The following is a 15,600-nucleotide window of genomic DNA, read 5'->3' as shown; positions in this document are numbered from 1 at the left end:
TTTTTCTCTGTGACTTATTTCAGTTAACATATCATACAGCATTTGTGGAATCTGAAAGAGCTAAACTCATAGAAACAGAGACTAGAAAGATGGTTACCAAAAACTAGTGTGTGGTGAAATGGGGAGATGTCGGTCAAAGAGGACAAATTTCCAGTGGTAAGATGAATAAATCCTGGGGATCTAATGAACAGCATGGTGTGATTATAGTTGATACAGTATTATGTATTTGAAAGATGTTAAGAGTAGATCTTAAATGTTCTCACCACAAAAAAGAAATGGTGATTGTGTGACATGATGAAGGTGTTAGCTAAGCTATGGTGGTAATCATTTTGTGATATAAAAAGTATATCAAATTAACTTGTACATCTTAAACTTATATAATGTTATATGTCAATTATATTTCAATAAAGCAGGTGGGGGAAATGTAAGTAAGTAAATAAGTAAACTAATATTTCCTTTTGTGCCTCCATGGAAACATAACAAGAAGTATGCTTTGTTGTCTAATTTTGCAATAATATTTAAAAATTTTTTGGAAAGGGGCACCTGGATGGTTCAGTCAGTTAAGCCTCTCCTTCGGCTCAGGTCATGATCTCAGGGTCCTGGGATCGAGCCCCACAGTGGGCTCTCTGCTCAGTGGGAAGCCTGCTTCTCCCTCTCCCTGCTTCTGTACCCTCTCTCACTGTCTCTCTCTCTCTCTGTCAAATAAGTAAATAAATAAATAAAAATCTTGAAAAGTCTAAATTTTATCTAAATTATTGTAGATCTTAAGTATATTTATATATACTTCACAAATGCATAACATTTTAATTTTCTTGTAATTTGTTATTTTACTCAAAAATAAAATTCATTTATAATATATTGTCTTACATTTAAGAATGGATGACTGACTTTACAAAGGAGAATTAAGATTTGCTTTCTCAATCATACCTGTTTCACTGGGAAAAGATGAAACCAATATACCAGAGACTTCCCTGACTCATGACCACGAGACATCTACTCCAAAGGAACTGGACTAACCTCTAAGTGAAAGAAGAAAGCTATTTTCCTCTTGGTTTCATATATGTTACTCATTTACCTTATTATGCCTTATTCGACAGAATGTTTTCAAATACTTTTAGAGTGCTAGCTAACTGTGGCATCAATTTGATATCAATCATTCAGGGTCGAAACAAAAAGGAATTAAATAATTCAAACACAGATGTAATAAGTAAATATTTCATCAAGAGAATTACACTTCTCGCTTAAAATGGAACCTCTAGATATGGCTGAACTTAGCTGTGTCGCTTGTACTCATCTTGTATCAACACTGAGAACAGGGGTTCTGTTAAATGGGTTGGGCAGTGCACATTTATGGAAGAGAAATACTTTAAAGTGTTGAGCAACTCTTTTGAATCTTGTGGTTTTTCCTGGAACAGCCATGTTGACCTTTGCACTCCCAGTATAACAGCACTAGCGAGTAAAACTACTTCCCCCCACACGAGCCAAGCAAAGGAGCTAGTCACTGTATTCTTCACCACTGCCTGCAGTAATAATACTACCAGTCTTGCACAGAAATGTGCTTGAGGAAGCAGCATAAGTATTAATTTTACTCAATTTTACACTTGAAAATACTTTTTATAAAAAACGTTCTGTGTGGTGAAAAGAAAAGCATGCATACTGCACTTCTGCTGTGTAACAGATCAGAATAGTTGTGGGGAAGAAAAGCACTTGTAACTGTACGAGGAGCAAGATCAAGGAGCTGCCTTTTGTAATGTAAATTTACTTAAAAAGAATGGCAGGCAGTGGGTACTCAGAATTGAGTGTTTGGCACATACTTTCTCAAAAATTAGTGAAATGACCCCTGCACCTCAAGGCAAACAAATGACAGCATTTTGTAGCCAATGATAAATTTGAGTTTTTAAGCACAGATTTGAATCTTGGCAAATTTGTTCCAAGTCAGTGTGGTACAATGTCCTAATACCTAAAGACATTTCTGATGTCTTGCCGCTGACAAGAATGAAAGTGTTGATGCTAAAAAATAAACATGTCAGGGCCAGAAGATCTGCATAACTTAATAAACCAGTATCTCCCAAATGAAGCATGCATTAAAAAACCAGCCTACAAAATCCTGCTTGGGCAGAAGAGCTATCGAAAGTATACCACCAAAAAAACCCCAACAAAACAAAAATGTATCCCACATTCAGCGGGTTTGAATGTAACAGTATGAAAAGCTCATTGTTGTAATTTCAGATTCTGTGTAGCAACTAACTTAAAACACTACCATTTTCAAATTTTGGTGAGGTATCTATCCAAGGAGAAAATCCACAATTATCTGAGATGGCTACTACAATATTCTTGTCTTTTCCAACTATAAATCTGTGTAAGGCTGAATTTTCATCATACACTTCAGCCAAAACAATACACCGCACCAGACTGAACAGAAGCACCTATGAGAACTGGCTGTCTTATGTCAGGTAATAAAGAGATGTGCAAAAATGTAAAACAATGCCACTCCTGTTAAATAATTTTCTTCTTGGAAAAGATCACTTTTTCATAAAAATATGCTATTTGTGTGAAGATGCAATCAATTATTTTTAAATGAAATGATAAATATTTTAAAAACTTGTTTTAATTTCAAACATGGTAAAAAATATTGGTAAATACAACCCACATTAAAAAAAAAAAAGTTCATTGGGATCCTCAATAATCTTTAAGAGCATAGTGGTGCAGAGACCAAACGTTTGAAAACTGCATTTCTAATATTTCAAATGAAGCATTCTAAGAAATGGAAAAGCAAAGGTGGCTGAGAAAGTAAATGTACATCACTTACAGCAGAAAGGCCTCATTCACAGCATCAAAGAACTCAGGACAGAGCACTTCCTGAGGTTCATGTCCATGGTAGGTGAGAAGAGCCTCCACCAGTGGTTCAATATCTGGCAGAGTTACAAGCGGGATACAAATTCGTGACAGGAGCCTTATTTTTTCAGGAACTATTCTACAGAAAAAATAAGAAATAATTATCCAAATCTTAGAGGCATGTGTAATTAAAGACAAAATCTTCATGCTGAAGACTGATGAAAGTTACTTGCTTTGTCCCTCACATAAAGAGGGCTAACACCACTGATGAACCTTTCTAAGAGAAATCCTCTTGGAGAACTCTTCAAGAAGAAATCCTTCAGCTGAAATTTCCCTTTCAATGTCACTTATTGTCAGGACTTTGGCATTACTATCTACAGGCACTTCCAATTTACCACCCCTATAACAGAACTCTTGAATTCCTTGCCCAAATGTTCCTTTCCCCAGTACTGCTGATCTCATTTGCTCAGGCGAAAGCCTTTCAAGGCCATCCTTGATTCCCCCCTTCTTATGCCCCTTACCTAATTCAGCATTGATACTGTCAATTCATTTGACAACTTCTCTACACTCCATCACTACCCACTAATTCATCATCACCTGCGGTCTGAGTTACTATAGGAGCCTCTTTACTTTCTCCCCAGTTCTGCCATCAACCCTACTGTTTATCATAATAATAGTTCTCACAACCCTTTAAAAATTCAGATCACTTCACTTGTCTGCTCAAAGCCTTGCAATGGTTTCCCACTTCCAAGAAAAAGCAAAGTGTTATACTGGCTGCTGTGGCCTTCCATGATGGGGGTCGCTTCTGTTTCTCTGGCTTCATTTTCCTTCTACTCTTTTTCTTACTCATCATGGCCCATCCTTATAGGCCTCCTCCAATTTCTCCAGATGAGGTCCTGCTTTTCATTCTGCCTGGAACCTACAGTTAGTTCCTTCATTTCATATAGGTTTCAGCTCAACTGTTGCCTTATGTTGATGGCATCCCTGACCATCCCATTTAAAAGCACCACATGTGGCAATTTATTTTAATTTAAATGAAATAAAATTTAAAATTCCATTTGTCTGTTGCGCCAGCCACATAACAAATGCTCAACGGGCACATGAGGCTAGTACCTTACATTACTGGACACTGCAAATTTCCAGAACTTGTCCACAATGAAGGAAGCACCACAGGACACCAGAGCTTAACACAGAAAGTGCCCTCCCACCCCATCTATCTCTTTTATAGTTTTACTTTCCTTCAGAGTACTTTTCATTACCTGACCTATAATGTATTTATTTGTTTATTGTTCATGGTCTGTTTCTTCCTGCTAGGATGTCAGCTTTATGAGGACAGGTACTTTTCTCAATTTGCTCTCTGCACCATTCCCAGCATGCAGGAAACAACTCCTTACATATACTACATGCTCAAGAAACAGATCTTAAATGAATAAACAAACAACTAGAGATCAAAACAATGAAAATATGAGATGTAGGCTATTCGATCTTTTTCTAGTTATATTCATGTATAATCAGAAATGGAGAAATTTAGTTTTGTGTTTTCTGAAACACAAATGGAACCACAACAGAAAACAAAAAGCTGTCCCCCATTTTTTTTTACTTGCTGCCTATTATTAAACCAATATGTATGTTTTGAAATTTGACAATGTCTTTATTTATAGGCATTTAGGTTATTTCTAATTTCTCATCATCACAGACACCACTAAGGTAGGACCTTTGCACATGCCTATCTGAGACCATGTGTGAACATTTGTATATTGAACTGCACTCCGAAAGACAACCATTTTTCTTTTCCCAAACTCCAACCCAAGTGTATAATCTCCTCACAATACTTCAAATATATCTGACATTCTAACATTTTCATCATCTTAAACAAGTTTCTCCTAGAACCCTCTGACCTGTTACAACCCAGGCAGGTCACTTTTTTATTCCCTTTGTAGAGTTATCATCTTGGGATCTCTGTCCTGGGGATTTCCTTTACTTCTCTCCTAAACCCTACTTCTTTTTCTTTCTTGGTTCATTCTTCTTAAGTGGGAAAGGTACAAAAAAAATTACTTGAGACCTTGGGAAAAGGTACAAAAAAAAAGTATTTGAGACCTTGTATGTCTCAAAATATCTTTATTTTATCCTCCCACTCGGTTGATACTTCGGCTGAGTATAGAAATCTTGTAACTTTCCAACAAAATTGTGAAGGTGTGGTCCTACTGTCTTCTAGCTTTTAGTGTTGTTCCTGAGAAGGTCCATGCTATTATGAATCTTTATCAATTGTAAGTCCTGTTTTTACTCCCTTGAGGGTTCTAGAAATCTTTGAAATTTCACACTGATGTGCCGGTATAGGATTTATTTTTATTCATTGTGCTGGGCACTCAGTAGAGTTTAAATCAGAAAAGTTCTCTTGATTGTTTCTTTGATAATTTTCTATCCATTCTTTTATCTCTTCTCTCTCTATGAGAACACCAATCTTTTTGAATATTGAACTTCCTGGACACTTTTCTATCCTTTCTTCCTCATTTTTTATTTCTTGGTCTTTTTACTCTAGATTTTGAAAGAACTGTTCAAATTCATCCTCCTTTTTTTTTTTTTTTAAATATTATTTATTGAGAGAGAGAACATGAACAGGGGGAGAGGGGCAGAGTGAGAGGAAGAAGCAGACTCCCTGCTGAGCAGGGAGCCCAACATGGGGCTTGATTCCAGGACCCTAAGATCATGATCTGAGCTGAAGACCCACTGAGCCACCCAGGTGATTCCCAATCTTATCGTGGTTTTCATTACTACTCTCTCATGATTAATTTACAGGAACTTTAATAGCCTTTTTAAAAAAATAGCATTCTGTTATTATTTAATGGATATAATATTATCTTTTATTTTTATGGAGGCACTAATATTAATTTATTTGAGATATTTTTTTTGAATAATCTTTTTTATTTGTATTGCTTTCTATTTTTTTCATATTATATGCTTAATATGATTTCCTTAAATATCTGGTGACCATTGCTGGTCTGCTTATATACATTTTTTTTTTTTTTGAGCTGGGTATAGAACACTTTATTGATGATACAGCACAAGATAAGTCTCCCTGAGCCTTTCCCTTTCTTCAGGAGGTCTGGGATAGAAACTGTGTAGAGATCTGGAGATTCTCAGTGTGTTGAAGGTTAAAGATTAAACTTTAAAAATTATTGAGAATACCAAAGAGCTTTTGTTTATGAGGTTGTCACTTTCAACATTTATGATGTTTGAAATTAAAGCAGAGACACCTGAAAATACCAACTCACTAAAAGTAACAATGATAAACTCATTAGATGTTAACATAACTAGATTATACAAGACAAAGAAATAGTAAGAAGAGTGGCACTCATTTAAATGTTTATAAATCTTACTATATGGTCTGAAGGAAGACATCTGGAAATCCTTTATACATTTCTGTGTTCAATCTGTTGCACTGTTTTGAACAAAGTATATGAAGACAGTTTAGCCCCACACAGATATGTAGTTGTAAAAGGCAGGAGTATTTTAATAGCCTCTTCATATACTACGCATATTATCTTTGACAAGACCAAAGCTCACCAAGCACTGCCCACCCCTTCACTACAAGCTTGTCTATGAATGCAGGTACAGCTGCCCATCATGGGTCTAGGGTATTGGAGATGGATAGTCTTTACCATGATAACAGCTGAAATTTAGCATCAAAGGCATCCCCTCAAAGCAGCAAGTCTTCAAGAGACTCCAGAGTTCCTAAACAGTTACATCAGGCAGAGTCTCTCAGTAAAATTTTGGTCTAGGTAAAGAGGTGGACTCCAGGCCCTTCATACTCCATTAACTTCCCTGACATCCCCCTAGATCTCTTATATTAAAATGGAAAAACAAGGGACACCTGGGTAGCTCAGCTGGTTAGGCAATGGGTCAGGATCCTGGGGTCCTAGGACTGAGTCTCGCATTGGGCTCCGTGCTTGGTAGAAGCTGCTTCTCCCTCTGTCTGCTCTGCCTGCTGGACCCCTGCTTGTGCTCTGACAAATAAACAAAAATTTTTTTTTTTTAAGATTTTATTTATTTATTTGACAGAGAGATCACAAGTAGGCCGAAAGGCAGGAAGAGAGAGAGGAGGAAGCAGGCTCCCTGCTGAGCAGAGAGCCCAGTGTGGGGCTCGATCCCAAGACCCTGAGATCATGACCTTAGCTGAAGGCAGAGGCTTAACCCACTGAGCCACCCAGATGCCCCATAAACAAAATCTTAAATAAACAAATGGGAAAAACAAAACCAAAATACTCTACTTTTTTACTTTCCACTTCTCTGTCCTTTTGCACTTTATCCCAGGGGAACTATTTGGCTCAATCTTTGAAGTCATTATTTGCTATTCAGCTCTAGCTCCTATTCAGCCTTTTATTTTTCCCTCTAAGTCCTTTTTTAGAAATGTAACCAATTTATTAGTATTTCAAGGATTTGGTAGTTTCTCTTATTATTCTTAGGACAATTAATTTTATCCCTTTAAAAAAAACCGCTTGCCCAATGTAATGCATTTAATTAGTGTATTTGTATCTTCTGTTTCATTGCATTTAGTTCATTTTTCTTCATGGTACTAGTTCTCCATGAATCTCTGGTGATTTTTGTTTGTTTGCTCTTTCTGGGATTTGGGATTCCCCATTAGCCTCTCTTTTTACTATAGCCTCCTCTGGTACTCGTGGGGAAGGTCAAGATGCAGTGCTGGTTGGGGTTGCCAATAAACCACATTCTGCACATCAGAGCATCCTCAGAACTGTTGGAAATTAATAGCCATTTGGTGCTTATTTCTCCAAATCTTTCTCTGTCCTTCCTGTTAGAAACAGGACATCTCTGTCATCTCTTGTTTGAAGGCAGTGGATAAGGAGGAGTGTAGGGAGCCAGCTTCTGTGAATTCCAAGAGTCCAACAAGCTGTTTTGTTGGCTGCCACATGCCCTGCTGCTCCATGAATCCACCCCAACGTTACCTGTACCTTTGCAGTAGTACTCTCCTGCAAGCTTTTTGGGCTGTGATGTTTCCCTTAAAAAATATCCTACTATCTGCCATTTGAAGCCTTTCTTGTAATTTGTGGGTCATCAAATGCGCCCTTATTTTACAGTATTATATACTTAATTGCTAAAATTCACCCATGATTTTAGCTCATCACTTGATTTATTCTCCTGCATTACATTTTCATCTTATTCTCTCCTGATTATGAGAGCCACTATTCTTCAGAGGTCTTAAACTTTATTATTTTTTAAAATTTATTTATTTTTATTTGGGGGGGAAAGAACACAAGTGACAGCATGCACTTAAGTAGGGAGAGGGGCAGAGAGAACTGCCAAGCGACTCCCCATCGAGCAGAGCCCGATGATGTGGGGCTTGACACCACAACCCATGAAGATCATGAGATCATGACCTGAGCCGAAAACAAGAGTCAGATGCCTAACTGACTAGGCCACCCAGGTACCCCAGATCTTGTACTTTAATCTTCAGAATCTGGCCAAGTACTCTGCATCAGAGCTACTCCAAAAATACGATCCTCAGAATTAGTAGCATTAGTATCAGCATCGCTATGAGTGGGGCCAAGAAACCTGCTTGTTAACATCTTTCTTAAAAAATTTTATTTATTGGGGTACCTGGGCAGCCCAGTCGTTAAACGTCTGCCTTTGGCTCAAGTCATGATCCCAGAGTCCTGGGATCAAGCCCCGTGTCAGACTCCCTGCTCAGTGGGGAGCCTGCTTCCCTCTCTCCCTGTCGAATAAACAAATAAAATCTTTAAAATTTTTAATTTACTTTTGTGAAATAGAGTGTGTGAGAGCATGTGTGTGTGTGTGTGTGTGTGTGTGTGTAAGAGAGAATGAGCAGGGGGAAGGGCAGAGGGAGAAGTAGCCCTCATCCTGAGCAAGGAATCGCATACAGGACTCAGTCCCGGGACCCTGGGATCATGACCTGAGCCAAAGGCAGATGGTTAACCAACTGAGCCACCCAGGTGCCGCTCTGCTTGTTAACGTCTTAATGTAAGATGATCCTCATGCATACAGAAGCCGGAGAAATGCTGCTCTACACTATTTCTTCAGTAGCAGTCCCTAGAATAAGATATCAATCTCTAGTAATAATCTGAATACTTTAAGGAGACATGATAGAACAGTATTTAAGATTTTTATGTTAGTTAATTCTTATAAATTTTCTGTTGAGCTATATTATTTTCTTGGTAACCAACCGTAAAATTCTCACAGAAATAAAGTTTTGTCAAACTACACAACGACTTATTCTTATGTGTGAACATTTTGTCTTTTTTCCTCAAATGATCATCTTTTCTAAAACTCACTTCTTGTTCTGTTCCACTTTCCTAAATGATCCCAGTCTCTTCAACAACAGATATCTTCCTCAGTGCTCTACCATCTTTCACTAACCCACCACGAAGGTGGATTTAGATCTAAAAATAATTAATGTTTTCAAGTTCATCATCTAAGTTTAACAAAGAGAGGGATTTAGCTTGAGTTGTAAATACCTAATACTTCTGGAATTTATGAACTTACTGGGTAGGATAGAAGAAAGGGGGGTTGGTATGTATGTGTGGAATGTGGAATTTTTTTGTGTGTATTTTGTACAGAATCTAGCAGAGTATTTTGCATAAACTAAGGGCTCCATGGATGTTTGAGAAATGGAAAAATAGTTTTGTATACTCATAGTAAATCCAGAACTCTGAAATAAAGAAGCAGGGAGACAGTGCTTCTATCTTCTACCCTTCAGCAATCTTCCTCTCTAGAAGACCTATATGTGCAACTTCTCTCTCATTATCTTAAAAGTCTTACATTCTCGGGACGCCTGGGTGGCTCAGTCAGTTAAGCTGCTGCCTTTGGCTCAGGTCATGATCCCAGAGGTCCTGTGATCAAGTCCCACATCGGGCTCCTTGTCCAGCAGGGAGTCTGCTTCTCTCTCTGCCTCTGCCTGCCACTCTGCCTGCTTGTGCTTTATGACAAATAAATAAACAAAATCTTTAAAAAAAAAAAAAAAAGTCTTACATTCTCTAGTTACCTTAAAAGAGAGGAGTCGGAGTCTATCGCTGGCTACTAGCTGTGTGGAAAAGACAATCCTGGCACCAAGGACATTCAAAAGAGCACTGATGTTTATGGGCTACAGATTGTATCTACCAATTAGGCTGAGAAGGTCCAAGAGAACTTTCCTGAAAAATTCTAAAGTCTCACATAAATTTCAGCAGCTCTTGGTTCTACCAAAATGCAGGCAAGGTCAACTGATGATCTTCTGAAGGGCTTCAAAGGCTCACAGCCTTTACGGCTTCCTCTTTCGGTCTGAAGCCTGCCAGAGTGTGGAGGTCCCACTTCGTCTATAGTTATGCAACACTTTCCAGACTAGATTACGCTAAGCATTATGTCTTGATTGATTGCCAGAGCAGCACTTCCAAATGATTTTTGCACAAAAATTCAACTGCAGAAGGCTCAACAGTAACCATATACTGCTGGAAATATCATTCCCATGTGGCTATACTGAAGCTTCCAAGCCATCTGCAGCAAACCATAGAACTACAAGATAAACTGATGATGTTCAGAAAACCCAGAATGTCACTCCTTCTGGACGGTTTACAGCAAAGAACAGGAGAAAATTTAAACATTCTGTCACTGAATTGTTGATTTTAGTTGGTGGCAAGTGAAATTCTATTTAAAATGCTATGACAAGACCATTTATCAGGCCTCTAAAAATAATGTAAAAGAAAACCAAACAGATTTTCCTGTTTTTTTGTTCCTCTGACATTTTATGCATTGAAGTTATAAGATTCATTCTATATTTTCTAAAAGACTTTTGGGTCTTTTGAAATGAACTTTGAAGATTTAAGTAGTAGGTGCCTGGGTGGCTTAGTCAGTTAAGTGTCTGCCTTTGGCTCAGATCATAAACCCAGGGCAGTGGGATCAAGTCCCATATCAGGCTCCCTGCTCAGCGGGGAGTCTGCTTCTCCCTCTGCCCCAAACCCCACTCATGTGCTCTTGCTCGCTCTCTCTCTCTCTCTCTTGCAAAAGTAAATAAACAAAATATTTAAAAAATTTTAAGTATAAAAATATGAAAAAAAAGAAAAGTACAGATGCCCTCTGTTAAAAACAAAGAGAAAAACAACTGCATTGCTTACATGGTGTTTAAGTTTGAGAGGCTCTTAGTGGCTTGAATATTTTAAGTCTTCCTAGGGGAAGGAAAGTAATGAGCAAATTTGTGTCTCATAAATAGGGGAATATCTACATCCAAGTATACCAGAAAATAGTGTGCCTAATATATTCTTACTCAACTTTTTTGACTTTTAAATCTTAAAAATATACAGAAAACTTCAGGTATGTACATAGTAGGAGAAATTTATATATTATGATGATGCATATTATAGTTATTATGGTAACTTATGATAGCAACAACTATAATGGCTCCAGCATGTTTGGCAACTCTTTCAAATGTTATCATGATGCCATTCCACTACCTGATTTCATGAAATGTCTCTACTTGATACAAGAAAGTAACCTGGGTTGGACTTAACAATTCACTAGAGAACTGTAGATGTGGAGTTCTGAGTCTTACATAAGCTTTAAGAGACCCAGAATCTTTTATGGATGGAGAACAGAACTTCCTGATTTGAGGTCTTAAAAGTAGGACTTTAAAAGCTCATAAAGAAACAAAAAGAATGCTGAGCATCAAATTGCTTTTTAAATTCAATCTTCTGATAAGTATAAATTAACTTAATTCAAGAGACTGAATTCCTCTAAAAAACTCGACACATTCAAAAAAATAGCTGTAAGACATTTCTTGCTGAATTCTAGAATTCATTCAAAAATTAAGACTCCATAGTAAAAATTATTCAAAAGAGCAAATGAGGAATGTATGAGATGTGCCAGTGTCCAGAGGACATTCTACTAATGGAAGCATCTCATACTCTTGGTAAATTCAGTTAAGAATTTTACTAATTACATCACTAACTTGCTTTGACTAAAGTTAGAGTTTTTAAACTACTCATCAAGTTAATCACTGCTCTATCCTTACCGCTGCTGCCAGCTGGAGTGCCAGTGTGGACACCCTTCAGTAAACTTTGCTCTGCACCAGGGAATATTGGGTATATGTGCATATTGTTTTTGAAGAATACACATCCTTACTGAAGAAACAATCAGATATTTGGGAATGAACATGCCCCACAAAATGATCCAATCTGGCACAAATGGAAATTTCTCAGATGCAAAGAGAATATTAGCTAATAGCTTCCAGCAGGCTTTCCTAATTGTGGTCAGGAGAGTTTAGATGCCTTTCTGAACTGCTACCCTCTCCTGTCTGAGGGTGAGAAAATGAAAAGCACACATTCTGAAGAAAGAATCTGAAAGACCAGTAAAATGAAATAATGGGTACAGTGCAAAAAGATCTAAATAAAGGGGAAAAACTGCAGAGCGAATAAATACTAAGCAATCTGAGGATGATTAAAGATGACTGTGTTTTCATGAACTACACCTGCTATTTTGGAAATAAGAATCTGAGGCAGGAAATTATTCTTTTATTATGAATATTATCTTTTAATTTTCAGAATTTTACTAGCTAAAACTGTATTTACATTTTTTAAGTTTAATTATAAAATTATAAGAAAAACCTAGGGAATTATTAATAACATTAACTGGGTACTCATTGCCAAGATTTTACAAAGCTAACATTTTATTGGTATTTTCAGTTGAGGTTTTAAAGAAATAAAAATGTTTCAATTACAGTTGAAATACCCTTCTCCTGTCCCATTTCCTCTTCTCCTTCCTAGGAGCTGGCAATCCCCTAATGTGAGTCCTTTCTGTCTAGTTTTAGCACTTTTACTTTATATGTATGTGTTGTTTTAGGACATTATGGGTATCTTTTTGCAACTTTCTTGCTATTCTGTTCCATGGGTCTATGTGTTTGGCTTTATATCAGTACCAAAGAGACTTAATGACTATAGCTTTGAGTTATGTTTTCAAATCCAGAAGTGTTAGGCCTCTATCTGTTTTTCTTTTTAAGGTTTTTGGCTGTTTGGGGTCTTCTATATGAATTTTAGGGCCTTCTTTTCCATTTCTGCAAAAGAAAAATGCGATTTGTATTTTAATAGGACTACATTGTATTTATGGACTGCCTGGGGTAGTATGGACACTTAAACAATATTAAGTTTTCTAATACCTTAACACAGAATGCCTTTTCATTTATTTGTGTCACACTTAATTTTTTTCAGTATTGTTTTATAGTTTGTAGCATACAAGTCTTTTATATCCTTGATTAAGTTTTTTCCTGGATATTTTGTTCTTTTGGATATTATAATGGGCTTTAAAAAAAATGTCTTATTGGACTGCTGTTAGTGTATAAAAACACAACTGAGGGGCACCTGGGTGGCTCAGTGGGTTGAGCCTCTGCCTTCAGCTCAGGTCATGATCTCGGGGTCCTGGGATCGAGCCTCAGATTGGGCTTTCTGCTCAGCAGGGAGCCTGTTTCCCCCTTTCTCTCTGCCTGCCTCTCTGCCTACTCACTCTGTCAAATAAATAGATAAAACCTTTAAAAAAAAATCCCCACACAATTGATATTTAAATATTGATTTTGCATCCTGTAACCTTACTCAAATCATTTATTCGTTCTAATAGTTTTTTCTGTAGAGTCTTTAGGTTTTTCTATGTATAAGATCATGTCACTTAAAAATGGTAAACTGTCCCTTAAAATTCAGATGCCCTGAGGGGCGCCTGCATGGTGCAGTTCATTAAGCATCCAGCTATTGGTATGGGCTCAGGTCCTGACCTCAAGGTCGTGAGATCAAGCCCCACAGGGCTCCATGCTCAGTGTGGAGTCAGCTTGGGACTCTCCTCCCTCTCTCCCTCTGTCCCTTCCCCCTGCACACTCTCTCTCATTTTCTTTCTTAAAAACAAAAAACAAAAAACCAAAAACAATCAATCTTAAAAAAAGTTGTGGGGGGGCGCATCTTGGTGGCTCAGTCGGTTAAGCATCTGCTTTCACCTCAGGTCATGATTCATGATCCCAGGTCCTGGGATAGAGTACCACATCAGGCTTCCTGCTCAGCGGGGTGTCTGCTTCTCCCTCTCCTTCTGCCTCTGCCCCCCAGCCCCGGCTCATGCTCTCTCTCTCTCAAATAAAGAAATAAAGTCTTAAAAAAAAAAAAATTAAAACAAATTCTGGATGCCTTGGGGCACCTGGGTGGCTCTGTCAGTTCTAAGTATCCTACTCTTAGTGTCTGCTCAGGTCATGATCTCAGGATGAAGGGACTGAGAGTCAGGTCTACCCTCAGCTCAGTCTGCTGAAGACTCTCCCTCTCCCCCCACCCCCACTCTCCTCCCATGTGCACTCTCTCTCTTTAAATAGATAAATAAAATCTTAAAAAAAAAACACACAAAATAAAATTTGGATGCCTTTTGTTTCTTTGTCTTGCCCAATTTCTCCAGTACTTCCAGTATTCTGTTAAAAAGAAGTGGTAAGAGAGGGTATCCTTGCTTTGTTCCTGATTTTAGAAGGAAAAAATTTTGGTCTTCACCATGAAGGATGATGTTAGCTGTAGGCTTCTCACACATGGTCTTTATTTTGTTGAAGCAGTTTCCTTGTATTCCTAATTTGCTGAATGTTCTTATCATGAAAGGGTGTTGAATTTTATCAAACATTTTTTTTCTGATTTAACTGAAATTATCATGATGTGGTTTTTTTCCCATCATTTGGCTAACATGGTGTATTACACTAATTGCTTTTTGCATATTGAATCATTTTTGCATGCTAGGAATAAATCCCACATGATCATGATGCACAATGTTTTTAGTGTATTGCTGACATTGGTTTGCTTGTATACTGATGAAGATTTTTACACATCATCAATATTCATCACAAATATTGGCCTATAGTTTTCTTCTACTATCTTTATCTGCCTCTGGTTTCATGGTAATGCTGGCCTCATAAAATGAGTTTTGAAATGTACCCCTCCTCTTCCGTTACTTCAGAGAGTTTGAGAAGGACTAGTGTTAATTCTTTAAATATTTGGTAGAATACTCTAGCGAAACCATCTGGTCCTGGGCTTTTCTTTGTTGGAAAGTATTTGATTAGTGATTTAGTCTCCTTCCTGTATAGATTTGTTCAGATTTAAAAAAATTTATGATTCACTCTTAGTAGGTTGTATGTTTATAAAAAAAAATAACCATCTCTTCTAGGTCATCCAATTTGTTACAATAAAATTGTTTATAGTAGTCTCATTCTTTTTAAAAATTTCTTATTTAAATTCAATTTAATTAACATATATTGTATTCTTAGATTCAGAGGTAGCATTTAGCAATTCATCAGTTGCATACAATACTCAGTGAGCATTACCTCAAGTGCCCTCCTTAATGTCCATTATCCAATTTCCTATTTGCCCACCCACCTCCCCTGCAGCATTGTGTCTCCTATAATTAAGTCTCTTACGATTTCCTCCCTTTGTTTTGCCTCATTTTAATTTTTTCCTTTCCCCTATGCTCATCTGTTGTTTCTTAAATTCCACATATGAATGAAATCATATGGCATTTGTGCTCCTGACTTACCTCGTTTAGCATAATGTCCTCTAGTTCTATCCACATTGTTGCAAATGGCAAGTCTTTTTGATAACTAATATTCTACTGTATGTATGTATGTGTATATCTATATCTATCTATCTAAATATATATATATATATTCTTTATATATAAATTCATCTGTCAATGGACATCTGGGCTCTTTCCATAGTTTGGCTATTGTGAACATTGCTATTATAAATACTGGAGTGCATGCATCAC

The 15,600-nt window shown here is 37.3% G+C and overlaps 1 protein-coding gene across 5 annotated transcripts in view; it reads right to left on the bottom strand.

Moving 5' to 3' along the window:
• Positions 1 to 15,600, bottom strand: part of FANCC (FA complementation group C) — a 284,060-nt gene that overhangs the window by 71,599 nt on the left and 196,861 nt on the right. For all 5 annotated transcript variants that reach the window (XM_059412307.1, XM_059412308.1, XM_059412309.1 and 2 more), the window contains one exon: positions 2,810 to 2,974. In XM_059412307.1, coding sequence (XP_059268290.1) covers positions 2,810 to 2,974 — 165 coding nt within the window. The remainder of the gene's footprint in view (positions 1 to 2,809; positions 2,975 to 15,600) is intronic.

The sequence above is a fragment of the Mustela nigripes genome, chromosome 9, assembly GCF_022355385.1.
Source record: "Mustela nigripes isolate SB6536 chromosome 9, MUSNIG.SB6536, whole genome shotgun sequence".
In the NCBI taxonomy this organism is placed as follows: domain Eukaryota; kingdom Metazoa; phylum Chordata; class Mammalia; order Carnivora; family Mustelidae; genus Mustela; species Mustela nigripes.
This window is presented reverse-complemented; position numbering and strand designations above follow the sequence as displayed.